The sequence below is a fragment of the Cyphellophora attinorum genome (assembly GCF_001299255.1).
Source record: "Cyphellophora attinorum strain CBS 131958 chromosome Unknown Contig9, whole genome shotgun sequence".
NCBI lineage: Eukaryota > Fungi > Ascomycota > Eurotiomycetes > Chaetothyriales > Cyphellophoraceae > Cyphellophora > Cyphellophora attinorum.
Genome location: NW_017253237.1, coordinates 479,140 through 504,514, shown reverse-complemented (window position 1 = coordinate 504,514; position 25,375 = coordinate 479,140). Strand labels below are relative to the sequence as shown.

The window sequence follows — 25,375 nt, the reverse complement described above, 5'->3', positions numbered from 1 at the left end:
GAGCTGCTGGTTGCTATCGTCAAGTACCGGACAGTAATCAGGAGAATACGGAGGGGCGTGTGTACAAGGTGGCTGGAGGGCCTGCCTGCCGGGACGAAGGTCCATGTCGCGCTGAGGACAGAAGGCAGACTCATCAAGAATCGAAGTGCTCTACTACGGCCTGGCGGAAACAAGCATGTCCTTGTTGGTGCTGGCACGGGCCTGGCGCCCCTGCGGAGTCTGGTCTGGGAGAAACAGCTGGCTGGCCTTCACGACAAGCGATTTGCAACGAACGGGACGGATCGCTCCCTCCTTTTAGGACATCGCCTATGGGGGAGACTTTCCTAATCTTCGGAGCCCGCAACAGTCAGCAAGACTTCTTCTTCAGGGACGAGTGGCATTCATTACAACATGATCAAGATACGTCTCTGAACCCCTTCAAGCTTATTACCGCCTTCTCCCGCGACCAAGAGCAGAAGATCTACGTGCAGGACCGCATCCGAGAGTATAGGGCTCACATCGCCCGTCTGGTATTGGAAGGCCGAGCGACGTTCGTCGTCTGCGGCAGCTCGGGAAGCATGCCAAAGGCTGTGCGCCAAGCTTTGATCGATGTTCTGGCGGACATTGATGACAGAGGCAATGTGGAAGGCGCGGCTGTCATGGGCATCGAAGGAGCAGAGAAGTACGTCGACCAGATGCAGAAGGAAGGACGGTATCTGCAAGAGACCTGGTGAACCGAGGAAGGTGCCACCCACGATAGCCTTCATCTGCAGAAACGTCTACAGACCATTGCTGGGCCAGGAAGGCATGACCCACGTCGCCCACAGAGGCATAGTTCTACAGGTGCACCACCACGCCACCCACATATCATCTGTGACATGGCATCACAGACCGCATACTTGCCTATGGGCTCCTCACCATGCAGCCGTACACCACGAACAGCACATCCAATTCAAGGCAATCCCTACGGTCCACATCAGCCATGCCCTTTCCCAACAACATCTGGCCTGCCGGGAAGCTAGGCAGCTGAAGCATGCGCATTTAAGGAGGGTGGAGACCCTCAGCGGAGAGCTTCGAGGTACTATGCTTTGTCGATGAGTACCTTTGGCTGTACTTTTTGGCATCGGCACCACGGAAATCCCAGTTCTGTTGTATATCACAGCGCCATCAGCTTGACGAATCGAGTCAAAGTCCAAGCGCGACAAGAAGACAGCTGCTGCGCTCGGTTAAGCACCCTCATTGCACGAGCCCCCTTCGTAACGACGTCGAGTCACCATGGCCGCAACACCCATCGCGCTCCCCGCCACGAGCGGGACGGAATATCAGTGGCGCATTGTCTACTTTCAGACATCGAATCGCTGGCCACCTGGAAGCAGCACTCAAGGTCTGGACTGGGCTCGCTATGCTTTTCTCGATCTCAAGACCACGTACGCCGTCGATGTCCCACCCAAGACGAGCTTCGCGGCCTACAAGGGCATCGAACCTCCTCCATGTATCGTTCTCCACGCAGCGAAATACATGAAGCGTTTCTACAGGAGACACAAGGACTGGTGAGTAGAGTAAGCAAGCCAGCTCGTGAGCCCTAACTGACAACCTTCGCATTAGGGAACTGGTTTGCAAGCTAGACGAGCCATCGCAGTACTACTTTTGTTACGGTCCATACCAAGGACCTTGCGGTCATGGCGGTTGTAATGAAAAGGGTGGCAGATGCCGTTTCGAGAAACAAGATTGGCTTCGCTACGGGATTGGCGTGGTTCTGAGGAGGCCGCTGAAGGACACTAAGGAAACAGCAGTGCCGGATCAGCTCCCTCCATATCTGACATATAATGAGATGATAAAATACTAGGACACGGTTTGCAGACCATTCGTGTACAGATGGGTGTTCTGCCCGAAGGAGCTCACAGTCACGGCCGTATGCTGATGGCGAGTGCCTGACGTTTAGCTTTGGTGATGCTTGGTTCAAGGAACCGCAGCATGTCACGAGAAGCAAGCTGAGCCCGTTTCGTGGATGGAGTTGGTTCTAGAGTACCTGGCCCGTAGTACTTTGATAGAGCTTGTATCAGCTGAAGGTACTCCGCGAAGCCCTACTCTTATAGGCTCTTATAAGTCACTGCTCTGTCCTAGACATGACCTGTGTTGACAAGGCCCTTCAAGTCCCCGTTGCAGCCATGGGTTCAGAAACAGCACCAGCAGCAGTCACTCTCCCGTCAACAACGGGGACAGACTGGCAATACCGCATCCTCTTCTTCAAGACTATGGGTATATATCCTCGGAATGCCGAAACACCTGACTGGGCCATGAACGATGGCCTGGCCCTGGAGCTCAATAAACACCACACCCTAGCGAGCCAGACCAGCTTGATCGGCCTTAAAGGCAGCCTCGCGCCGGTCACGATGTTTGCTCATCTCGAAAAATACAACGAGAAGCGATGGTATCGGAAGTGCCGAGACTGGTAAGCATGCCCGCCTTCTTGCCGCACGCGTATTGGAGGACTGGCTGACTTAGTTGGCTTTGACAGGGAGCTCGTTTGCAAACTCGATGGATGGCCGTACGACGTTAGCTCGGATAGCTTTGTGCAAGGCTGGAAATACTTTCGGATCGCACTTCTCGTCAGAAGGCCTCTGAATAAATCGCAGCCTGCAACAACCCAACGCCCAGCGATACCACCTCCGTATAGATATGAGCCCAGTTCGGATAAGCGAGAATGGATGAACGGGTATTCGAACGGGTGTTCGGAGAGGGAATTGAAGCACTTAGTGGATGGTGGATGGTGAAGGCCCTCATACTCCCGTATCACAGGTCAACATCCTCCATTTCACCTCCTTTGTCTCTTGGATCCTCCTGTGATTCTCTGCTCTTCCTCGCGCCGTCCGTAGACACCGGCTCTTCCTCGTCGGAGCTCTCCTCGACTTCCTGTGAGGTAGCTTCTGGTCGTGCGTCGTTGGCCACTCTCGGAGGGGCTACTTCTGGACCTTCATTCTCGCTCTCGTCGCCGTCATCATGACTTCCCGCCTCAGGTTCTTGTGAATGATGGCCTTCGCCTTCATCTTTGGGTGGGGGAGATGGCGGCTCATTGACTTCCGGTCCTGGTTCGCCGCTGACAGTACTCTCGCGATCAGGCGATTTCGGATCTGGTGGTTGTTGCTGCTGCTGTTGCTGTTGCCTGACAGGTAGCTCCGCTTGACTCGCCGCCATAGCCTGCTGGCTAGCAGGACTGGCCATCGCCGCTGGGCCAGATAACGATGGGTTCGAGCCGATCTGCCTGTGCTTCGGATTCGCGTCCAGATAGTAGCCCCTCACACCTATAATCTTGCCTTCGCGTTCACAGCCCTCGATCCACTCTGGTCGCACGACTGGGATGTTCATCTCGTTTGCCCTTTCCCAGTCTTTCCCTCTTCCTTCTGTGCACACGAAGTGGGTGGTGTCTATCCGAGGCGAGTCCACGATTTTGGCGCCGATCCTCTCAACGGCAGTCTCGAGACTCTCCCGTAGCTGTGGTGGCAGCACGCCGGGCGTCACTCTGATGCCTGTGAGGTTGCTCATGTCGTGTGTCTTGACCGTTAAGGTGTTGCTGGTGTAAGTGCCGCCGCTTGTTCGTAGGATCATGTAGAAGGAGTATTCTGTGTTCATCTGCAGACCGCTGATCTTCGTGCTCAACATGTCCATGGGCCGTGGGATGTTGCCTGCTTTCTGTCCATTCCGGTACAGGGCCAGCGAGCGCAGGGTTGTGGTGGCGAGCTGTACGGGGTCCCATTCGAGAACAATGGTGCTTTGAGTCGCATTCCGTAATCGTAGTTCTGGTGTTGCTGGGGCGCGGAGCCCGTATGTGTTGAGGATCTGGGATTGTAGAGATTCGAAGGCTGCTTGAGACTTCTGCTCGGCGTCGAAGTTCTGCGCGACTGTGATGTCGACTATGGACCCGGATGTGATTGATGGAGGGAGGAGGATAGAGGGGAATTCGATCTGTTCAGCGCGTTAGCAAGCCTAGTCAGGCAAAGGCGTCGGGAGGGTCGTCTGACCAGTCGCTTGTCCTCAGTGAGCAGGACAGCCACGCCGGCGTCGACCTTGCCGACGGTCAGAGACACCAGCATTGTCGTAGCTAGATGATGTATCGGAAGAAGAGGATGACGGCTGGTATAGAGAAGCTTTGACTTTCACGTTCCGCTGCAGGGCAACGCTCGACGCACCGCACTTCGAAGTCGCGATTAAGGCTTGGCAAAGATTCGGACTATCTCGTACAGTACCATCAGCTATCCGCCGCAGGCAGTCTAGGTGCAAAGTACAAGCGATGTCTACATTCTAAGCCAAATCATGGACGTGGTTGCATTGCTCGTCTAGATATTGCATCGATGTCGGACTAGCTCAACATTGATTGATCACTGAAGAGGTGATTGCCGGTTCTTGAGCTGTGGCGGGTGGACCGATTGACGGCAAGGAACCAATTGCCCAAGACTCTGCCGTCCTCTGCCATTCAAACCGAAGCAGAATAATCCTTGCCGGCCCGTCTGCCCACATACTTCTTCGAGGTGGGCCTCGATATTCTGATATCTAGACCTTTCTGGGGGCGTGCTGCTGCTCGCTCTATCTCGCCAACAATTGCCGCACACTTGGTCCGCAGATGCTCATCGGGTTGTCCGAACCCATCCCCATCGAAAATGGTGACTTCCATGGTGCCGACCAACCCACGACCGCCTGTGCCAGCTATCTGACCTTTGTCATTATAGCCCTTCTCCCACAATGCCTGGCAAAGTGACTTGTACCAGTAGCTCTGCAAGGCACTACGCTGCGTGCTCTTCTTGAGCTTGCTGACACTGGGACGAGTGGAGACTTGCCACCTCAGTGTGTCGGGAGGAGCGTCTGTCAGCCATGATTCCATGTAGGGACGTGAGGGCAGCAGGGGCTGTTCAGCCAGGAGCCGCTGGTCCTGGCCGTAATGAACGATGTCCGGCGAGTACCGGACTGTAATGCCGGCGCCCAGCGCTTTCACCGGAACGGTCATCAGACGGCGCGATGACATGATGTCTGGGCCCCTGGTAGACACAAGGGCTAATGCTGTTGACCGTTGAAGTAAATCATTCTCAAGGCGACGTAGCTGGGCGCGTAGTCGCTAGAGATCGCTATGATGATCCTATCCAGTCATGGCGAATGGGCGGCAAACATTCGATGCCACGCTTTTGGACCTATGCCAAGGCGATGATGGAGAGGAAGCTGGAACTTGACGAGCATGGCTTCAAACGAAGACGAAATCTCGGGCCCGTAGGGTTAGGGCCATCGACATGAAATCTTGGCGAGACTTTTCGGCTAGAGCGCCAAGAGATCACACAAATGCGATCTGAGCAGACTTCGCAGCGCATTACAGACCGCATCCCACCACCGCAACCTCGTCGCTCTCTTCCCTTTCAAAGAGCATCCTCTGATTTCGACTTCCTATCGTCTCCAGATAGCATAGGTCGCAATCATGGCTGTTGGCAAGTACGTTGGGCCTCCACACATTCACCCTTCTTCGACAACAGCAAACTTACACTTCGAACAGGAATAAGAGATTGTCGAAAGGCAAGAAGGGTCTCAAGAAGAGAACCCAAGATCCGTTCACACGCAAAGATTGGTACTCAGTCAAGGCGCCATCAACATTCAACACAAGAGAGTACGTGCAAGAGCAATAACAGGAGGCTTTATCAACCACTGACATTCGCCTACAGTGTCGGCAAGACCCTCGTAAACCGAACGACCGGTCTCAAGAATGCCAACGACGCCCTCAAAGGCCGCATCTTCGAAGTTTCGCTTGCCGATCTCCAGAACGACGAAGACCACGCCTTCCGTAAGGTCAAGCTCCGAGTGGACGAAGTCCAGGGCAAGAACTGCCTCACCAACTTCCACGGCCTCGACTTCACCTCCGACAAGCTCCGCTCCCTCGTCCGCAAGTGGCAGACCCTCATCGAGGCCAACGTCACCGTCAAGACCACCGATGACTACCTCCTCCGCCTCTTCGCCATTGCCTTCACCAAACGTCGGCCCAACCAGATCAAGAAGACCACATATGCCGCCAGCTCACAGATCCGTGCCATCCGGAAGAAGATGACCGAAATTATCCAGCGTGAGGCTACAAGTCAGACGCTCGCTGGCCTGACCGGCAAGCTGATCCCAGAGGCTATTGGTCGTGAAATTGAGAAGGCTACACAGGGCATTTACCCTCTACAGAACGTGCACATCCGGAAAGTGAAGCTGTTGAAGGCACCCAAGTTCGATCTTGGTGCTCTGTTGGGTCTGCACGGTGAGAGTGGTCAGGATGATGCTGGTAACAAGGTCGATCGGGGCGGTGACTTCAAGGAGCCGGCCCCGTTGGAGAGCGTGTAAGAAGTGATCAGGGGAGGCGTCGATCAATGTTACACATATGAGCATGTCCTGCAAAGGCTGAACGGCTGCTTGTCTGACAGCTGATCGCCACGGCGATGAGACGCTGCAGACACTTCGGGTGGCCATCAGCTATGAGTGAGTGCGAAGAGTAGCCCAAGCAATGGGCGCTTCGGCCACGTTACTCGCAGCAGCCTAGGACAGAAGGACGTGTGCTAGACAAGGTGGTGCTCGAATAGCCATATGCATCAAAATTCAAACATTCAGAATCATTCTGAGGACGGTGTTGTATCATTCACATCACTCGCTCCCCTTGCAAGGACTCCTTCCGCAGGTCTGCGCACGGGCGGCATTTGCTCCTACATCGCCACGATGTCGTCAATTGCTTGATTGGGTATCTTGGCCTCTCGAACAGCTCCCATGAAAGAAGACCCGTGCCTTCCGTAGTGTTCATACCGCATCGGTAACGCGGTCTTCTCAATCACTCCGTGCCGTCAACCCGACGAACTACTCCTGCAAGTCCTGATCAACGACCCTCCTAATCCACGCGCCGACACCCTGCCTAAAGTCCTCAAACTTCTCACTCATCACCCAATGCCCACAATCGCAGTCCAGCAGCTCGAACCGTGGGAAGAACCTTCCTATCAACGGCAAACTCTCATCACTCACATAGTGACTCTGCGTCCCTCTCACCACTAACGTCGGCCCCTCGTATCGCGCCACATCCGGATCCTTGAACGGGAAATCCGCTAGATCTGGTAGCGCTTTCGCTAATGTCCCGAGTGGGATGCGGAAGCGCAGAGCTGTCTCTGCCGTCGTGGTGCCGTCTGCTTGCGTGGTGGAGACGGGAGCCTTGACGAGGTTCGTAAGCAGGAATTGCTGTATTGCGACACTCGGTTCCGTCTTCGCGAGGATAGCGGCTGCCTCGGACTGTTTCTTGACAGGTGGTCGGTGGTCTTCGATCTTCTTCATAGCGTTGACGTAGGCGCCGAAGTCGGATTTCAGGGCCGCGTCGAGGGGTGCGTTGTCCACGGGGATGAGGGCCGTGTATGACTTGGGCTGACGGAGCGCCAGGGTCATGGCGACTTTGGCGCCCATACTGTGGCCAATCAGGATCGGTGCGCTGATCTTCTGGGTCTTGATGAAGGCTTCCACATCCTCGGCCATGGCGGTGTAGGTGTGCACAGGGTCATGAGGGCTGTCGCCGTGGTTTCGCAGGTCGAGGGTGTAGACGTTGCGAGAGAGGTCTTTGGCTAGGACTCTGCGCGGGGCTGATGGTCAGACATCGTGCTCTGTTCGCGGCTGCAAGGTTTGGGCTGCCGTACTTACTCATCGTGCGATTGTTGCGTTGGGAACCGAACAGTCCATGCATCAGTAGGATGGGCGATTTCTGAGAATGTTGCCCATCCGGTGCCTCGTGAATGGTGTGCGCCAGCTCGATGGCAGCCGGCCGACTGCTCGTAGACGAGAATGGCCGGCTCGTGGCAGAGTGCCACCGAGCTCGAAGAGCTATCCGCGCAGGCATCGTGATCGTAACCTGCAACGGGAGCAAGAGCAAACCCGGGGAAGTAGTAAGATAGGTCGCTGTGATGAGAACCTCGACGCTGATTGGCTGAGAGATATTTCCTTACCACTTCCAGCGACCACGGACTAGGAAGCGGCGATCCTTTCTTTCCAATCAATACATCGAGCTCACGGCTACACATTCGCTCCTTACTTGGATGACGATGAGCTGGCGTATAGCTCGGCGCTCCACACAGATCTTTGAAGCCTTCGGACTGCAACAGAGAGACCATCTCTTGTATCGGCACGCATCGACTTCGAGGACCACTAAGAAACCCTTGCGCAAGGCCTCTTCCGGCTCACAACCAACAGACATATTCATCAACACCAAAGTACCTGATCATCAACTCCCTGATCATCCAGTACTTGGTGACCCAACTGTTGAGGAACCAGGCCTAGGTTATCCAGCCAATTTGCCCCAATGCAAGGTCTTTTCTGGTATACAACCAACGGGCATACCACATCTGGGAAACTACCTTGGGGCGCTACGTCCCTGGAAGGATATTCAAGATGCCGCCGCAGCAATCCCTGGCCATAACCCGAAGTCGCTCATATTCTGTATCGTCGATATGCACGCCTTGACGGGTGGCAATCATAATGCAGAGCTCTTTGCCAAGAATCTCCTCGATTCTTGCACCAGCCTACTCGCCCTTGGCTTGAACTCCGACCATAGCACATTATTCGTGCAGAGCCATATCGGACATCACGCCTCACTAATGTGGATCCTTTCAACGGTTGCTTCAACAGGCTACCTCTCGCGCATGACTCAGTGGAAGTCCAAGTTGTCTTTGCCGGATGATGCTTCAGTCACGGACAGTGCCGCGATTGAGAAGCTCAAGCTGGGGCTCTTCTCCTATCCCGTGCTACAGGCAGCCGACATTCTGCTGTACAGGCCAGAAATCGTACCCGTTGGCGAGGACCAGGCACAACACGTTGAATTTGCTCGTGATCTAGCCAGGAGATTCAACCACGCATATTGCCCGGCTGATCAGCCATTGTTCACCCCTCCTACGCCGCAGATCAGTCCTGCTAAGAGGATCATGAGCCTGAAGAATCCTACCCAGAAAATGAGCAAATCCGATCAAGACCCAGCATCGAGGATAATGATCAACGACAGTGAAGAGGACATTCGAGCGAAGATCAAGGGCGCAGTCACTGACTCCGAGGACGGCATTACTTATGACCACATCCGCCGCCCAGGCGTGGCCAACCTGATTGACATCTTCCGGCACACGACTCGGGACCGAAGGACAGCAGAGGAGGTGGCGGCTGAGCTTGCTAATATGACCAAGTCCGGCTTGAAGGCGATGGTCGCGGACGCCGTTGTGAAGGAACTGGCACCCATCGCACACGAATTCAACTCGCTGGCGGGATCTGAGGAAGGTATCAATAGGGTCCGGGGCACATTCACCATCGGTCGGAACAGGGCAAAGCTCATCGCGCAAAAGACTATGATGGGGGTGGGTACTGTCACCGGAACGATGAATTATTCCCACATAGGAGACCCTGGGTTTTGGCGGGTTGTGGATGAAAAAGGACAGACTATTGTAAAATATGGGAGCAATCCGAATGCGAGGATGATGGTGAGAAATGGAAAAGCTGAACGGCGTTCGTTCGCCGTGAGCTATAGGAAGACCACATGAGTTGCCGTGACTCAAGCGAGATAATTTTGCTCATTGAAGTGGCCAGCTTGTCAGAGAAGCCACAGCATAAGCCTCTCTGCATTGATTTCAGGTGTGGTGACTGGGGCCTTAGCTCGTTGCGGCTGTCTTCTGACTGCGAGACGACCTTTGGAGTCAAGGCTCCAGACTATGTGTTTGCGATGTCCGAGAGCGTAGTCACTACCACAACTTCGCGGGTGTCGGGACGTCGAAGTTCTTTGTCCGTGTCGCGTCCATATGTCGATTCGATGAGTCGTTTGTGCCATCGTGCCATGTCGCGAAGCGACAGACATATGTGATTGTTGCAAGTCGTAACCTCCCTAATGCATTCCCTCCCGGAACCCCCGCTCAGATATTGTCAACATCAATATCCTTATCATCACTATCACTATCCCGATCCTCGTCAAACTCCACATTGTCATTCCCTTCCTCATGCCCATACGTATCCGTCTCGTTAATCTTCGCATTCTCCGGCAACTCGCCATACGCCTTCAGACTTCTCGCCTCGTCCGCTGAATACTTCAAGATCACATCGCCTTTCTCGTCCTGATAGTCTCTCAACGACAGCAAGATGATGTCGCCTTGATTGATCCAGACCTTCTTGCGGAGTTTGCCCCGGATGTGCGCAAGCCGCTTTTCGCCGTCGAAGCACAGGGCTTCGAGGCGGCCGTTGCCTAGCATCTTGATCACTTGGGCGTACTCTTGGCCTTCTTCTTTGAAGGTGAGTTCGCGCTTCTCGTTGTCGTTCTCGTTCTTGCCGCGGCGGCGGTTTTTGCCTCCCTCTGTGATTTAGGCGTCAGTGGTTGTTTGCGATGTGGGAGGGGTGTGATCGGTTTTGAGACTTACTTCCTTTGTTCTTAGGCATGGTGAATGGTTAAGTCGACTCTCTGGTGGGTGTCTGTGTCTGGATGAGAATCGTCGTGCGGAGTGTGACTTGATTGTGAGGATACCGGTGTGGTGTATTTAGCCAACAAAGGTGGAGGCTGCGTTTGCCGCTGTAAGGTATTCTTTCAAGGTTTGTGAGGGGCAACTTGGCCACGTGACTGGCCCAGAGTGATTAGTAGTGGCTCTGGCAACAACTCTAGGCACTTTGATCCTTCACTTTGCTTTGTCTCCAGCAACTCGATCAAATGGTGTCAGTCAGTTCCTTCACTTTCAGGGGCATCCGAGAAGCACAGAGGCTCTCTGCGATGGGAGCTGTACATGTCAAGAGTCTGAGGAGCTGCTGACTGTGAATGCATTCAAACACCTTGAGTCACAGGTATCTAACACAAGGGCCTTTTGTTCAGGTAGGTCTTGACCGATGAAGGGCCGCAATGGATTCCACGACACCCGGTCGGCCTTGTTCAACACCGATCTGACTTTACTCGGAGCTATCTGGCGCATGTTCCATCGCCAGCTTTACCTGTCTTGATCGCGATCATGGAACTCCGTGAAGACATGCGCACGAGGTGATCCAATCGCGCTCCCACAACGAAGACGATGTTAAGTCGCTTCACCACCATTACAAAGCGGTCAATCTAACATGACCGCAAGTACCAGTATCAAACGACGTTCTACTGATGTCAACAGAGTACTACCTATCTCGACTTCCCGTGTGGACAACTCAGAGCACAATTTTGTTTGTGTCGTTTATGCACACGGATTTTGCAACCTTCAGTTCCAAATTCGACCGAACGGCTAATTGTTTTCGCCCGTCCGTTATGGAATCCGGGGGAGATCAGTACCGATCTCTACCAAAAGTACTCGTTGAGTCCTGCTGACCATGGAAATTCGTCCGAGTGGCTGACGGATCAGGCCATGGTCGGCTACATTCGAGCTCACACCCTCTGGTCTTCATATAGCTTCGTAGAGCGCCTCCTGAAGCACGGCATCGAGTACCAGTCAATCTACATTTGGTCTCGACTATCATGGCGGCGAAACTCAGAGTGCTAATTCTTGGTGGCACAGGCGAGACGGGCGAAGACGTTGTCAATGGCTTGATCGAAGACGGCGGATATGTCAGTACGATTTCAGCCGACGAAACACTTCAACTGATCATCACCAGGAAGTCTCCGTCTTCACACGCCCAACATCCGCTTCCGGTACCGCCGTTCAGTCTCTCCGAGACCGCGGCATCAACATCGTCGTCGGCGACATCCGCGCACCCGTCCCCGAATTAACAACCCACCTCCAAAACATCGACATTCTCATCAGCGCTCTCGGCGCCAATGCCCAGAACGAACAGTACCGCTGGGCCGACGCCGCCAAAGCCGCCAACATCAAACGCTTCATCCCCTGCGGCTTCATCAGCATCTCGCCCCGCGGCGGCATCATGATGGGCCGCGACGAAAAGGAGCTCGTTCACGACCACATTTTCCGCCTGCGCGTCCCCTTCACCATCATTGATGTCGGCTACTGGCACTCCATCTCCTTCCCCTCCCTCCCCAGTGGGCGAGGCGACTATGCCATGTGGATCCCGAAAACCGAGATCAACGGGGACGGCAACAAGCCCACCCTCCTCACTGAAAAGCGCGACATCGGTCGCTACGTTGCCCGCATCATCCGCGACCCACGCACCCTCAACAAGCGTGTCGTCACCTGGTCCGACGAGATCTCCCAGAACGACATCTGGTCCCTTATGGAACGCCTCTCCGGCGAGACCATCCCTCGGGTCTACATCGACGACAATGAAACACTCAAACGTCGCGACGAAGCACGCGTCGCGTACGCCGAGGCCCTCAAAACCGGCGACCCGCAGAGTTGGGCGAAGCGGCTTGGGGTGATCAGTGCGGAGTATAACTATGCAAAGTTTGTGAGGGGGGACAATACGTTGGAAAATGCAAAGTATCTGGGGTATTTGGATGCGAAGGAGCTCTACCCGGATTTCAAGCCGATGGGGTTGGAGGAGTATCTTGTAAGGGTGTTGGAGGGGAAGGAGAGGCGGATTGAGGGGGATGTTGGGGCGGTGTTTGCGAAGAGGTTCTCGGGAGAGAATGCGCACCGAAAGGAGGATGCTGTGCACTAAGAGGGGCAACATAAGGTACTCTGGCCACCTGTCTCCACGACGAAGCTGAGATTCTTAGGTATTTAATAGTCTAAGGTCGTCCCTGGCCAGACTTTCCATTCTCATCGCATATTACTCTCCATGGTCTACACTATGCATCCGTCTCGCTTGATCTGGTCAGCCTTCCTGGCGTTTATGTTGAAGACAGCTCATGGCGTGACCTCGGTAACGACGACAACGATGCTGACCTTTTGCTATCCGCCACCAAACGATGCATCCCTGCGGCCTGAGTATCTCGAAGACTGGCCTTCGAGAGTCATTACCAGGCCTGGGTGGTCATGCTTGCCACAGACAGAACCGAACTATAAGGGCGCCCCTGTCTATGAGTGGCCCACGGAAAACATGCCAACTGCGGAATTCACCCCTTTTACGACTCTTACCAATAGTGACCGACCGACAGCTCCTCCGATTTAGGCACTGAGGCTTGACTGTGCCCTACAAGCATTCGATGGCCCTGAGGATTCAGGAGATGTGATCTCGGGCGGCTCGGGGGTCGTGGCCGTGGCTGGAGGAATGCGGCGTAGTAGGATATCCCTGGAGCAGGAGGTTCAGATGGTGTAAATAGAGGAAAGCATTGCAGGAGCTATATCAAGGGGAAGGCGGGACGGGTCGGGGAGGGGGCGTGTCAGCTTCGGATTGGCTGAGGAGGCTTTGTAGAGACAGAACCGGTTGTTGTATAGTACGCTGCCCGGGTCGGCTTCAGGTACTGCACTGGTGACCGTGGTCGTGTGCATGAGAGGCGGCTCGGAGTGGCCGAAGAGACTGCCGTTCTGCCGTTCTAAAACATATAGAAGGGAGGAGCGGAACGGAGAGGTCACTCTTCGGCGTCGCTGACACAAGCAAATGCTGCTTCCGGTTTCAGCGTTCCTGGCGGCTCTTGCTCTACCCGAATGGAAGCTAGAGAGTAGATCAGACTACGGGGCAAGAGCAAAGGCCTCAAGAGGCAAGAGCGCGAGAGCTACGAGGCAGAGCCAATGAAGCTACACGGGAGGCAAGAGTAATAAATCTACGACGCAGGAGCAACAAAGGACTACCAGATCGCAGGTTCACCACCAGCGACAGCGACAACGACACTGCTTCGTCTTCCATCACATACTATGCTACTTTACATACACAATTCACCCCCGAAGGCTCTGCAAGCAAAGCCAGACAATGGTGCACACACATATGACTTCAAATACCAACATATTCCAATGCTCAAGTATGGCAAATTTGAAATATGGCAATATTATTCGACAGATGTTGTACAAAGGAAGGAAAGAAAATCTCTGAGGAGAGCGAGGGGAGGTGCAGACTATATAGAACTGCGGTTGGACATCACATGTCAGAAAGTCGTTAAGTTCCAGTCATAATCAAGCCAGCTGAAATGTAAAATGTGCTCAGAAACCGTTTCCGCTCCACCTCTCTCGTCCATCAGGGGTGGGGCGGAGAGGAGAGTTCAGGGACTTGATCTCAGCTGACGGTGCTCAAGCCTATCAGGCTCTCCGCTGACTGGTCTGAGCGTGTTTACGGATGACAACAAGCGCAAAATGCCCAGTCATAACAGATGATAAACGTCCGTAGACGTTGTACTGAGAAAAGAGGTGGAGCGGAGGGTTCGAAGCGTGAGCCTGAGGGGCCGCCAGTCACAGTGTTGTCACCCTAACACTACATAGGTAGTAATGCTTCCGATCAAACAATACTCCTTGTGATGCTCAAGCAGACATAGTCATTCCTCATTTCTGGTTGCCCGAATTTGTCTGTAGCACGTTTAGGTCAGATCGGACCATTCCACAGAAGGGGAGAGTGTCGCACCTGTTGTCCCCCAGCACTTCCCTGCGGCCCCGTGGAGGTTGTACCTGGCTTTGGGACGCTGCTCTTGAACTTCTCCGCCCTGTTTTCCACCGTTAGTATAACTCGCCCGACCATTGAAGCGGCTAGCGATCTGACTCTTTCTTGCGGATATAGTCGTTCTCGAGAGCCTTTTCGCGCTCGTTGAACTTGGGGACGTTCATGGTGATCTGGCTAGTTGTGAAAGTAGATTCCTTGGGTACCCTTCTTGTTCGGAAAGGAGCAGAATGGATGTGAGGAAGGCGAACGGGAAGCAGGCAGTGAATTCCATTTGAGGACGTTTGACGTCATTCCAGGCTCGTCGCCTTCAAGTTTCATCATGTCTCTACATTGTGAAGCCCGGGGTAACTTCCTGTTCCCAATCATTCGACATGCTAGAATCGTTGAGTTCAGACCTGGAGAAGTGCTCGGCTACCGCGCGCGCTTCACTCTGGCTGCCATCTCCTTCAGCGTTTTTGTGCTAAAATATATAGGCACATATTCCGAGCCGTCGCTGCTGCTACTCGAGTCGTCGTCCTTTTCCGAGTTCTTCTTCTTCTCGTCCTTCTTATCCCTCTTAGCACGATCTTTATCATTCCTGCTCGCAGACTCCGGCAGCACGAACGTTTGCTTGATGACCGGATTCGCACTGACTCGTTGAACCGGCCAAGAGCTGTGAGCGTTGTTGTGCCTGTCCGGACGACGAGGGTAGCAGCGCAATCGCGTGCTACGAGGGGTTTTGTCGACACATACTATGCAGCATGGCATGTTTGGACTGCTGTATGGCTGGGCGGGCTAGGTTCAGACTGACAATGGGAGGTCGCGAAGGCGGTGGCGGCAAATCCTATGATGATGGCGATGCGAGTGTGTGAAGCCAGCACAAGAGTCAAGACCACGGTGTACGCGATCAATTTGTGCAACTATGATTGTCCTATGCGATCCTTCTCCCATGTCGCGTATTAGTACATTTCGTCTGCTTGGAGTATGGCCTACGAACGGACGTGCTAAACAGGTGGCAGCCGCCCAGCTGCGAACGACTTCACTCCTAATTACAGTCACTCTCCCAACAAGTGTGCATCCCCATCGAAAGCAGCCCGCTCAGCTCGAACGGTCAAGTCCACGATGCCTGCGTTTCTTTGTTCGAGCTCCGCCAACAGCATTGTCTCGACAACAAATCAGGTCGACCAAGAAGCGACAAGCAGACAAAGAGACCAGCACCTATTTTCGACGATACTCGAGCAACGACAACAGACGGCGCATATTCAGCATGAATTTGATGGTATTTTCTGTTTGAAGAACATTGAAACCTGTTGAGCAACGCAAATATGGCACCGACGAAAACAAACAACATTCATAACCCCGTACTGGCCGCTAAACGTAGCGAGCCAGCAAGTCCTCCGGTAGGCATGCTTGAACCAAGTAAGCACAACCCCACCCCTGAAAGCTGGAAGTACGCTGGCATCGTAGCCGCCATCGTGTTCGTCCTATGTATTGTAATCTACGTCAGCTACCAATGGCGCCAACGCCGCCACAATCAACGGCTGCAATGCCGCAAACAGACGATCCAACAGAATAGTAGCGACCGACTGCCGCAGATGAACAATATCAAAATGAGCATCAGTAAACCATCCGGTTTACTCTGTGATCTGAAGCTGGACGAAGCAAACAAGCTCCTGCTCTCTGGAATCTCGTCTGTGTCTTTGTCCCCGAGGCCACTGTCGAAGAAGCTGGAGCCGCGAAAGCTTTCGACGATCAAGGAGCACCCGAGCCTCGAAAATTCGAGCAGCTCTTGACCTCGGCTTCTGTCAAGTTCCAACAGCCCAAGAGCATCATCAAGCAGCTGTTGCTAAGTAACTTGTTTGCTCAACCCGTCAAGCCCTCCAGTGCCTCCCCTTCCCCCTCCCACAACCTCCAAACACTCCTACACTCCTTCCCAGCACACCTCTCATCCTCCACACCCCTCTCAAACACCCCCTCCACTCGATCCCCAAACACACTATTCCCTCCAACCTGCCTCATCAAGTCTCTCGCCTGCCTCATAACGCCCTGCGCCAGTTCGGTCGGGAACCCGCCCTCGAATGCCCTGTTCGAGCTCGCGCCCTCCACGACCCCAGCAACGGGATTCATATGCAGACTATTCCAGCTCATCCCACTAGAGACATTGATGATTTGTCCCAGAATTTTGGGGTCAAGACCATAGCGAATTCCAGTGTTCATGCCCTCGCACAGCCCGATGAAGGACGTCATGGCAACGTAGTTGTTGATTAGCTTCGTCGCCAGCCCAGCGCCCGGAGGCCCACAGGCGAAGATCTTAGCTGGTGTGCAGAACATGCTCAGGACTGGGAGGGCGCGCTGTAAGGCTGGATCTTGCACACTGGAAGCACCGCCCACCATCACGGTGAGTGTTCCGGCTGCGGCTGGAGGAATGCCACCCGAGACTGGCGCGTCAAGGTATGTGTGCCCATGGCGGTGATCGCTTCGTGCAAAGGGAGTGTCGTGGTTGGGGCGATGGTGCTGGTTTCGAGAACTAGTTTCACGGTGGAGTTGTGTCCCTGCGTGTGCTCTTCAGGATGTGTGGGTCGCGAAAGGCCAGCAATAATCCCAGTCTCAGCATTCTCAAATACTTCCTTCACGGCCTCATCATGCGGCAGCGAAGTCAGTATGATCTCCGCTCGTTGAACAATCTCTGCTGGGGCGTCGACGGCGCTAACTTTGGCAGGATCGAGGCCGTGCTCGTCGACTGCTTCGGCAAGGAACTTTGCGACTTGGTCCTGTCTGAGGTCGTTGATGAGGAGATGTGCGGTGGCCGGAATCTTTCTGGCGATGTTCATTGCCATGCCGTAGCCCATATTGCCTATGCCTATCCAGCCATAAGTCGTGGGTGGTGGTGGCGATGGGGTTGGGTGTGATGGTGTTGTATGCGCCATGGTGATTGTTTGTTAGGAAACTCGATTGTGGAAGACCAGACAGTGGATCAATCGGCTGTAGCGACGCGGTTATGCTAGTCTTGACCCAACTGGTTGATAGCTGGTCGACTACTGCGTCGCAGATGCTTTCAGTCGGCTACAATGGAATGTATCTTGAATGCCAGCAAGCTCATCGTGCTCTATCCTGGTCTCTGGGCACTTGGTCAGTTGTATCGCTGTTTCCCTCGTCCGATGAAACCACACCAATCCCCGTACTGACCCCTTCCCTGATCAGCCATTGCATACTACGTAGCGGCTGTATGACGAGGGGCACGTGCCAGTGGGATGGGGAGATTGGAGAAGGATGATATCTGGGGAACTCGTGTCCGTGGAGATCTGTGGGGAGGATGGGGCTCCATCGAAGCCGGATGACAGAGATATTTCTGATGATCAAGTAGTTGTACTTTCTTGTCTGTCACCAACCATGTGAATCCTTTCTGCCGCAACAGAAGGACGCGTCACAACAGTCGCTGTTACAAGATAGTATATACGCACCGCGTCCAAATGCCACGCCCTTAAACCTTTCAAATCTTCCCAGGCCAGAACTTCCCCTGATTCCGCTCCCACCACCCCAAATCATGCGCAATAACCCACTCCACCTTCCCCTTGTTCGCCTCCACAAACTCCCGAATCGTCGCAATGGTCTCCCTCGCCAACGGCAAGTTCGAATGCACGCTCCTCAACCCTCCATGCCCGTCGTCGTATTCTGCGATTTCCTTCTCGCCCGTGATGATGCGTGTGTCGTGGCAGCAGTCGCCGCCCAGGTAGAGCCACCGATCGGGACCTAGGCGCGCGAGGAGTTAAGGTGGCCTTGGAGGTGGCCGGGGGCGTCGATGAGATAGATGCTGCCGTCGCCGAAGAGGTCGGTTGCGTTGGGGAGGGTGCTGATGGGTCGCCAGGTGTGGGTTGTCTGGTGTGTTGTGGGCGCGGCGATGTCTGCGCACGGGGAGTTTGCTGTTGGCGGAAGTTCTTTCGTGCGGTCGAAAGGTAAGGGGTCTTTCTCGAACATCGATGCTGGATAGTGATTTGCGCCATGCACGATGGTGTGCAGCGTGCCAGAGCCGACGATGAATTGAGCGTTGGGGTAGTCGCTCGGCATGCCAATGTGATCCCAATGAGTGTGGCTTAGGATCACGTGGGTGATATCGGTCGCCGGATCGAGGTTGCCCTTGCGAAGGCTCTCCGCTGTGTCGGGCGAGGTGGTGATGGGTTGTCGTTTGGAGAGATGGTCTCGCATGCCTTGGGCATACCTGATGTGAGTTAGTCTAGGATCAAGACCAGGGTATGTGGTTCCGACTTGGAGCAAAGATGAGGCGGTTGCATCTTTGTGCCCAGCGTTCTACTCTCCGGCAGGACTCCGAAGACATAACGCAAGCCATGTTACGAAAGTGAGTGGAACACAAAGACTTACTGTGTCAACTCACGCTTGATGCCAAGGTCGAAGACGATACGGTCGGTCTTGCCAGATTTCGAGCGGTGTCGTATGAGGAAGCACATTGATGGGACAGTCTTCTTGAGATTAGGGTCTGCGTCCGTAACGAACAGCTTCTCTGGAAGTGTGACGAAGCCGCCATTGAGGGCTGATACCTCGACGAAGACTTGGTCGCTTGCTGAGGGTGGGAGGGTCGTCATGGGCGTGGACGCCTCTGTGGCAACGAGATATAAGTATCCGTTAGGTTGGTCAGTCGACTGGCGTGAACTGCTCTTGCCACTGGTCTTGACTGCCTATAACGACCTGTCGCTACGCGCCTGCCAGTAGCACAACAGCAAGTGGAAGGCACTCTGATGTCCAACAGGAGGCAAGTGATACAGTACGATCTTGGCACCCGTAGGAGCATCGAGTCGTCCACGTTTCTATTCGTCTACCATCTCCAACATCCTTGGAGAACACCTCCTACACATGCAAGACATTGCATCATACCCAGACATCTCCCTGTATAGTCTACCCAGGCGAAGCATTCCCGACCACACCCCCATCAATGATCAACTTCTGCCCCGTGATATGCCTCGCCGCCTGACTTGCCAGAAAGCATGCCCCGTAAGCCACATCATGGCTCTCACCCATCTTCCCCATCGGCACACTACTGTCCCTCTTCTTCACCAAACCCTCAACATCACCATTGTTGTACTTCTCCGCCAAACTCCCAATCAGAGGCGTATGGATCAGGCCAGGCAATATAACGTTAAGTCGAACGCCTTTCTTGGCGTAGATCAACGCTGTAGCCTTCGTGAATTGAATCACTGCTGCCTTGGTAGCGGAGTAGCCGATCTGGGCCTTGCCGATGTATCGAACGGCTGCAATGCTGGCGAGGTTGACGACTGCGCCAGACTTCTGGGCCTCCATGATCGGGAGGATGTGATGGCAGCAGAGATAGACTGATTTCAGGTTGACGTCCATTTGTGCGTCCCATACCTCTTCAGACATATCTGCTGGACCGCCGGGTTGGGACATGCCGACGTTACTGTTCCCGTCAGCATCGGAAACGTGAGGGACTTCTGCAGGAAGACCCACTTCACAAGAACGTCGATCCGTCCGTACTTCGCCATCACAGCATCGACCAAGGCCTTGACCTCGTCAGTTTTGGTAACGTTAGCCTGCACGACCGTCATTTCTCCTCCTTCCGCTTCAATCCTCTTCTTCGTATTCTCTGCGGACGGCAGATTGATGTCGCAGCCGAACACTTTGCAGCCTTGTTGGGCGAATACACGGGCTGTGGCGGCCCCGTTTCCCCACATCTCGGGGTCGCCTTGTTGGCCTACGCCTGTCACTGTGACGTGTGCTCAGTATAGTCGTGAGTGTTCAACTGGCAAGACTTACCAAGGACGACCTTGCCCTTCAGGTCTGGGTAGATGGGTGGCTCGGGAAGTGCCATGATGGAGATCCTGGATCGATGGTAAGTAGAAGATGGTCGCGACTGCCGTCAATAGGTGTTGCTCGAAATCCAGTCTACTGTTAGCGATGGCTATGAACTCAAGGTCCTCCTGAACAGACTCGCGGCGACTCGGCGAGAGGGCACGGAGCCGCATCTGCCACCGAGGTCATCATGCAGCTCCAAGTATGCCTACCCATTTAGTAGCCCCCCTGGTGTGGAGTGAGGGGTATGGTGCGGGGGAGTTGGAGGAGGATGCTAACTGGCATTGTAGCGCAGGTACCATACCTGGGCCATGAACGCGCGAACGAGTTTGTGTTGGAATGCCACAAGGAAGCAGAGTGAATATGCTCGTTGCCGTACAGTGCTGTCCATCCTGCTATGCTCGAAGCTGATTACAACACAAATGTCGAAGACATTGCCCCTCTTTTGCGCACCATCATTTTACATATCATCATTTTGTACTCTTCCTTCGTAGAAACACACGTTTGATACCACTTACATCGCCCAGGCCTAGCCGGCTCTTTCGCCGCACCAGCCCCTGTCCATCGCCCGGACTCGGCGGAGCAGCCACCTTCTGCGTCGGTGTTGGGGCCGTCTTCTGTTGTGGGCCTGGGTTGACCACATGAGAGACGCGCCGGCTCGCGGGCACTGACGTCGTGACGGTCGTCGTAGTCGTGGTCGTCGGACCATGTATGGTGTTGCTGACAGCTCGGGCTTTACCGACCATCCCTTCGACCCAAGCATCGTTGTTCTTCTCTACGGCGCCGTACGTCGCAGATCGATTCTTCGCACCCTTGGGTCCCGCGCCACCGAGGGGAGTGTACTTGGTAGGATCGATGGCCGCTGGCGATGCTACTGTAGTGTTAGTGCTCACACCAGGCACTTGGATCGAGGCCGATCGGGAGTATGGTCCAGCTTCAGGCTCGATTGACTTGCGTCCCTTGGCTTCAAGCTTCGCGGTGGGATCGCCATCCTCAAATGTGGTCTCCGTCTCGCCATTCCGATTCGTAGATACGGTCATGATCGGGGTGTACATTGTGTAGCTAGCAGGAATCGGCGGGACCGGGGGCGCTGTGGTCTTCTCTGCAGGAGGTGGACTAGGCGACCTCGATCGACTGCCAGAAGATGAGGTCGATAGACTTCGCCGTCGTGCCTTCAGTGTCGCTGGTGATGGCAGCTTTGGCTGGGTTGGCGCAAGAATTTGGGATGAAGCTTTGCGCGTCCTCTCGGTCTTGACGGGATACTGGGCGACCTCAAGGAGATTATCTGATGCACTGCGGCTGCCATGATGGGCACTATACTCCCGCAAATACTCTGCCAAGTCAGCCCAACCACCACCGACTCGCACCATGACGCGCTCGCCGTTCTCCCCAACAGCTCTCACAAAGAGCTTGATGGGCTTCAGATCACGTCCAGGACCATTCTGGTGCAGATGGTAAATACGAATATCTGGTTCTGCGGCACCTCGACGTGTTGGCTTGGTCATCTCCGGTATCAAAGCCGGTGTTGGTGTAGATGATCGTGTTGAGCCTGTTGAAGATGCCTGAGACTGATCTGGATCCCTGCTATCACCCAGTCGAATCTTGCTAGGGAGATTTTCCAAGATATTCTGAATTTTGTCGTCAAGGCTTGCGCCTTGGCCATTGGCTTTACTTGGAGACACAGGAGACACAGGAGCTCGTAGAGGAGAGTCGCTGGGCGACACGGGACTGACGATATCGTTTGTACTTGCGGATATGATTGGGGAGAGGGCCGTTGAAGTACCAAAAGATGCACGCTTGCTCGACCTGCGAGGGAGTAAAGGCGCAGCTCGACCGTTGTGTGGAGGAAACTGTGTCTGCACTTTCAGTGGGGCCACCATCAGAGATGGCGACGGCACAGCAGACGGCGACGACAATGCAGATGTTGACTTTCTTCGATCGGCCATTGAAAAGTAGTCTGGTGACTCAAGCTCGGCCCGGGGAGTTTCTTGGTCGTCTATCGCAGAATCAGTACTGCTGGCCACCTGCCTTGGCGGTGTGCCGTTACCCATTGCCATCTTTGCCAGCAAGTCTGCACTCATGCTGCGCCTGACGTCCAGACGCTTGAGCTGACTGTTGGAGATGACTTCGATGGATGCAGTCGAGGCTCGTTGAATGGCCGTCGGCCGGATAGGGCTGCTTGGCTTGCTGTCCACAACTTGTATGGTGGATGGGAGCATGATCTGCGACTTCCGTGCATCAACAACTTCACCTATTGACATATCAGACAGGACCGAGTCTGCGATTGAGACCTCAGAGATTTCTCTCTTGTGCCTCGAGTGAGCCGGAACCTTCAGATTGAGCTTTGAAGGTTGCACGGGCTGATCCACGATGCCCGTAGTCTCATTGCCAGCGTCATCAGTCGTAGATAGACGTGCTTCGTTGTGATTCGCAGCCTCGCTAGCCTCTGCCTTCCATCTAGCGTATTCGAGCTCCATGTTCTCGAGCCAATCAATCCACGCTTGAGGCAGAGAATCTTCGTGCCCTTCCAAGAGGTCTAGTAGTTTATCGACATGTCGGCCAAGCGTCTGGATCTGTGGGCCGAGTGCAGCAGAAATACGGTCAACATCGGCTCTTGTGATCTCATCTCTTTGACCCTGGTCTCGACACGAATTGACAGCTCTGCCCAAAATCTCCCTGGTCGAGCCAAACAGATCTAGCAGCAGCGGGAGCTCTCTCAAGACAGCAATTCTGACGTCCCAAACATCGATCAATGCATTTACCATGGCGAGATCTGGTAAGGCTTGTATAACGGTAGCCGTTACTAGCGCAGTGAAATCCCTCATTCGGCCATAGCTGCCTCTGACACCATCACTCGCCTGTCGAGCTGCAGGTGGAGGCCGGGAGCTTGCATGAGCCGTGAGGACATGATCTTTCAGGTCGTCCATTTCCAGACTCTCGAGGCCATCCTTGATGTCTTCGAGCCTTTCGTCGTATTCGTTGAGAAGTCGTACTGGTAGGCAGCCAATGAACTCATCCGCAATGCCGTCTTCATATTCCAGTGCAGATTCGGGTGGCATAAAGCCTGCACCAAGCTCACGCTCACGGCGCGCCGGCCACTGCCATGAAGAGATCTCTCGCCGCCATCCTTTGAGCTGCTGAGCAGCAAATGCAGCTCTTATGCCAATCTCTCGCTCTTCCGTCGACGCATCTGAAATGCTCCTGCTAAGTACACCTTCTGAAGATCCGCTGGGTATAGTCTCAGTTGCGTGCAGTGCCTTGAGTGTAGATTCGGGCGAAAGATTGCTCAGCAGCGGATCGAGATGTTGGGAGGTGAATTTCGCTTTGCGCACAGGCGATCTGGAGGGCGAGCGAGAGTGGCTGCGGAAGTGAGCTGGCCGGAAACGTGTGGCAGCACTCAGAGTAGTCGGGTCAGGTAATGCCATGACGATCGTTGAAGCTATCAGGGGTTCGCATTCATCCCCACAGGAGCATACTATGCATCGTGACTGTGACGCGGTCCTGCCCACCGTTACAGCCACAGGCACCAATAATTTGAGCGTATGCGGAAGTCTGACCGTACGGATCGATCGAGAGGGGAATGCTGGAGGTCTATGCAATACTGAACGAGTGAAGAATTCAGATGAGTAAAGACTGTACAGACCAAGGCCAGAAAAAGTTGTAGGATGCAAAGCAGCTCGTGTCATGCACCTCGTCGTCAGCGGCAGGTACAGTAACTTGCATGAACCGCGGCCAAGTTTCGGCACACCTGCCAGTCTAAGGACGCGTCGTTAGACTTCAGGACGCGCCTTTTGCCTAGTTCCAAGGTTGTTTGCCTTGTCGAAAAGCAAGGCGACCACTACAAGTCCGTGGCATGTACAGGACTGCCACCAATCGCATGGAGTGCCTCCCCTGAAGCTGTCAGGCGAGGACTTAGATAGCCGAGCAAATGCATCGAACACCGACAACATGCGCTTCAAGACGCAGATACGAAACGTGAGCGTCTTTTCGAAGTTCTGTGCCTCACTAGCATCCCTCGACGCTCTAGCACTCTGCCGTCTCACCGACGAAGATGTCCAATTCACAGTCATCCCCGACAAGGGCAGTCAGATGTGGAGCAGTCTCAAGCTCGACACTGTCTTCGAGAACTACATCATCCAAAGCGCCGCCGAGAAGAACACGATCAATCTCGAAGTGCCTATCCAAGCGCTCCAGCGGGCACTCAAGTCAGCACTCAATGCCACGTCTGTGCAGATCCGGCTTACCAAGAAGGACAACGTGCCGATGCTATCCCTTACGATCGTGACCAACAGCATCACCAGTGGCAACGGCGTGGTTGCACCTGGGTCGTCTGCACGGATTAGTGATGAGTATGGCGACTTTGATCTCGCTGAGGACATTGAAGGATTTGGAGATGGATCAGTGATTACTGGCCGAGAGCGGGAGACACTGATCACCCAAGACGTCCCGGTGAAGGTGCTCGCCCAGCAGACTGTGGCGCATCTACATGAGCCCATCACCCCACCGTCCGACGTCAACATCTTTCTTCCAAGTCTGGCCCAAGTCAAGAGTGTTTCCGAAAGATTCACCAAGCTGGCACTCGCGACCACGAAGTCATCTACCAGTACCGCAGCTCCACGACTGGAGCTGAGTGCTAATATGCACGGCACGTTCAAGATAGCTATCACAACCGATGCCCTATCGATTTCCAGCAAATGGACCGGATTGACGCATCCGGAGCTGGAGCCGAGCATGTTTGAGAATGGATCACAGGGCGTTAGAGACGATCCTAGCACCAAGAAGAAGGAGTTGGGCGGTGCTGATGGCCAAAATCCGGCTGGATGGACGACCGTGAGGATTGATGGGAAGGACTTCAATCGTGTGCTCAGTGTGGGACGACTGAATTCTCGTGTGATTGCGACTTTCATTCCCGAGCATGGACTGGTGCTGTATGTCTATTTACCGAATGATGAGAATCCTGCAGAAGAATCTGTTCTTACGGTATGTTCGCGTTATGCGTGCAAGAATTCGTTGCTGACTTCCTGCTCCAGTACTACATCAGCTCATTCAGTGCTTGAACAACTCCCCTGGCATTCATCGATGGCATCCGTCTATTGAGATTGTTCGATCCGGGAAGGCCATGCTATCCAATCGAGTGCTACGTTCG

At 54.3% G+C, this 25,375-nt stretch overlaps 16 protein-coding genes across 16 annotated transcripts; 6 read left to right on the top strand and 10 right to left on the bottom strand.

Moving 5' to 3' along the window:
• Positions 1–308: 308 nt before the first annotated feature.
• On the top strand, positions 309–713 carry AB675_9208 (NADPH-dependent diflavin oxido 1; the record flags this gene model as incomplete). The annotated part of the gene is made up of 1 exon (XM_018149721.1): positions 309–713. The coding sequence occupies one exon, from the start codon at positions 309–311 to the stop codon at positions 711–713; it is 405 nt and encodes a 134-aa protein (XP_018001510.1).
• Positions 714–1,254: 541 nt separating this feature from the next.
• AB675_9207 (uncharacterized protein) lies at positions 1,255–1,825 on the top strand (the record flags this gene model as incomplete). The annotated part of the gene is made up of 2 exons (XM_018149720.1): positions 1,255–1,529; positions 1,585–1,825. 2 exons carry the CDS (start codon positions 1,255–1,257, stop codon positions 1,823–1,825), a joined length of 516 nt encoding a protein of 171 aa, XP_018001345.1.
• Positions 1,826–2,105: 280 nt separating this feature from the next.
• On the top strand, positions 2,106–2,435 carry AB675_9206 (uncharacterized protein; the record flags this gene model as incomplete). The annotated part of the gene is made up of 1 exon (XM_018149719.1): positions 2,106–2,435. One exon carries the CDS (start codon positions 2,106–2,108, stop codon positions 2,433–2,435), a length of 330 nt encoding a protein of 109 aa, XP_018001418.1.
• Positions 2,436–2,772: 337 nt separating this feature from the next.
• AB675_9205 (Cell fusion protein cfr1) lies at positions 2,773–4,070 on the bottom strand (the record flags this gene model as incomplete). Its single annotated transcript, XM_018149718.1, has 2 exons — positions 2,773–3,942; positions 3,999–4,070. The coding sequence occupies 2 exons, from the start codon at positions 4,068–4,070 to the stop codon at positions 2,773–2,775; spliced, it is 1,242 nt and encodes a 413-aa protein (XP_018001648.1).
• Positions 4,071–4,450: 380 nt separating this feature from the next.
• On the bottom strand, positions 4,451–4,996 carry AB675_9204 (uncharacterized protein; the record flags this gene model as incomplete). The annotated part of the gene is made up of 1 exon (XM_018149717.1): positions 4,451–4,996. The coding sequence occupies one exon, from the start codon at positions 4,994–4,996 to the stop codon at positions 4,451–4,453; it is 546 nt and encodes a 181-aa protein (XP_018001600.1).
• A 441-nt stretch (positions 4,997–5,437) lies between these two features.
• AB675_9203 (40S ribosomal protein S1) lies at positions 5,438–6,333 on the top strand (the record flags this gene model as incomplete). Its single annotated transcript, XM_018149716.1, has 3 exons — positions 5,438–5,451; positions 5,513–5,623; positions 5,679–6,333. 3 exons carry the CDS (start codon positions 5,438–5,440, stop codon positions 6,331–6,333), a joined length of 780 nt encoding a protein of 259 aa, XP_018001552.1.
• A 504-nt stretch (positions 6,334–6,837) lies between these two features.
• Positions 6,838–7,855, bottom strand: AB675_9202 (Abhydrolase domain-containing protein IMO32; the record flags this gene model as incomplete). Its single annotated transcript, XM_018149715.1, has 2 exons — positions 6,838–7,583; positions 7,660–7,855. 2 exons carry the CDS (start codon positions 7,853–7,855, stop codon positions 6,838–6,840), a joined length of 942 nt encoding a protein of 313 aa, XP_018001489.1.
• Positions 7,856–9,902: 2,047 nt separating this feature from the next.
• Positions 9,903–10,419, bottom strand: AB675_9200 (Eukaryotic translation initiation factor 1A; the record flags this gene model as incomplete). The annotated part of the gene is made up of 2 exons (XM_018149714.1): positions 9,903–10,336; positions 10,401–10,419. 2 exons carry the CDS (start codon positions 10,417–10,419, stop codon positions 9,903–9,905), a joined length of 453 nt encoding a protein of 150 aa, XP_018001380.1.
• Positions 10,420–11,464: 1,045 nt separating this feature from the next.
• On the top strand, positions 11,465–12,561 carry AB675_9199 (Isoflavone-like protein; the record flags this gene model as incomplete). The annotated part of the gene is made up of 2 exons (XM_018149711.1): positions 11,465–11,554; positions 11,602–12,561. The coding sequence occupies 2 exons, from the start codon at positions 11,465–11,467 to the stop codon at positions 12,559–12,561; spliced, it is 1,050 nt and encodes a 349-aa protein (XP_018001639.1).
• A 1,754-nt stretch (positions 12,562–14,315) lies between these two features.
• AB675_9198 (uncharacterized protein) lies at positions 14,316–14,594 on the bottom strand (the record flags this gene model as incomplete). The annotated part of the gene is made up of 3 exons (XM_018149710.1): positions 14,316–14,339; positions 14,395–14,473; positions 14,530–14,594. 3 exons carry the CDS (start codon positions 14,592–14,594, stop codon positions 14,316–14,318), a joined length of 168 nt encoding a protein of 55 aa, XP_018001594.1.
• A 1,678-nt stretch (positions 14,595–16,272) lies between these two features.
• Positions 16,273–16,740, bottom strand: AB675_9197 (3-hydroxyisobutyrate dehydrogenase, mitochondrial; the record flags this gene model as incomplete). Its single annotated transcript, XM_018149709.1, has 1 exon — positions 16,273–16,740. One exon carries the CDS (start codon positions 16,738–16,740, stop codon positions 16,273–16,275), a length of 468 nt encoding a protein of 155 aa, XP_018001480.1.
• A 62-nt stretch (positions 16,741–16,802) lies between these two features.
• Positions 16,803–17,336, bottom strand: AB675_9196 (uncharacterized protein; the record flags this gene model as incomplete). Its single annotated transcript, XM_018149708.1, has 1 exon — positions 16,803–17,336. One exon carries the CDS (start codon positions 17,334–17,336, stop codon positions 16,803–16,805), a length of 534 nt encoding a protein of 177 aa, XP_018001473.1.
• Positions 17,337–18,159: 823 nt separating this feature from the next.
• Positions 18,160–19,007, bottom strand: AB675_9195 (uncharacterized protein; the record flags this gene model as incomplete). The annotated part of the gene is made up of 2 exons (XM_018149707.1): positions 18,160–18,625; positions 18,787–19,007. 2 exons carry the CDS (start codon positions 19,005–19,007, stop codon positions 18,160–18,162), a joined length of 687 nt encoding a protein of 228 aa, XP_018001595.1.
• Positions 19,008–19,317: 310 nt separating this feature from the next.
• Positions 19,318–20,248, bottom strand: AB675_9194 (3-oxoacyl-[acyl-carrier-protein] FabG; the record flags this gene model as incomplete). Its single annotated transcript, XM_018149706.1, has 3 exons — positions 19,318–19,837; positions 19,888–20,143; positions 20,194–20,248. The coding sequence occupies 3 exons, from the start codon at positions 20,246–20,248 to the stop codon at positions 19,318–19,320; spliced, it is 831 nt and encodes a 276-aa protein (XP_018001393.1).
• Positions 20,249–20,699: 451 nt separating this feature from the next.
• On the bottom strand, positions 20,700–23,654 carry AB675_9193 (uncharacterized protein; the record flags this gene model as incomplete). The annotated part of the gene is made up of 1 exon (XM_018149705.1): positions 20,700–23,654. The coding sequence occupies one exon, from the start codon at positions 23,652–23,654 to the stop codon at positions 20,700–20,702; it is 2,955 nt and encodes a 984-aa protein (XP_018001508.1).
• A 523-nt stretch (positions 23,655–24,177) lies between these two features.
• On the top strand, positions 24,178–25,286 carry AB675_9192 (Checkpoint protein hus1; the record flags this gene model as incomplete). Its single annotated transcript, XM_018149704.1, has 2 exons — positions 24,178–25,209; positions 25,260–25,286. 2 exons carry the CDS (start codon positions 24,178–24,180, stop codon positions 25,284–25,286), a joined length of 1,059 nt encoding a protein of 352 aa, XP_018001745.1.
• Between the last annotated feature and the right edge of the window lie 89 nt (positions 25,287–25,375).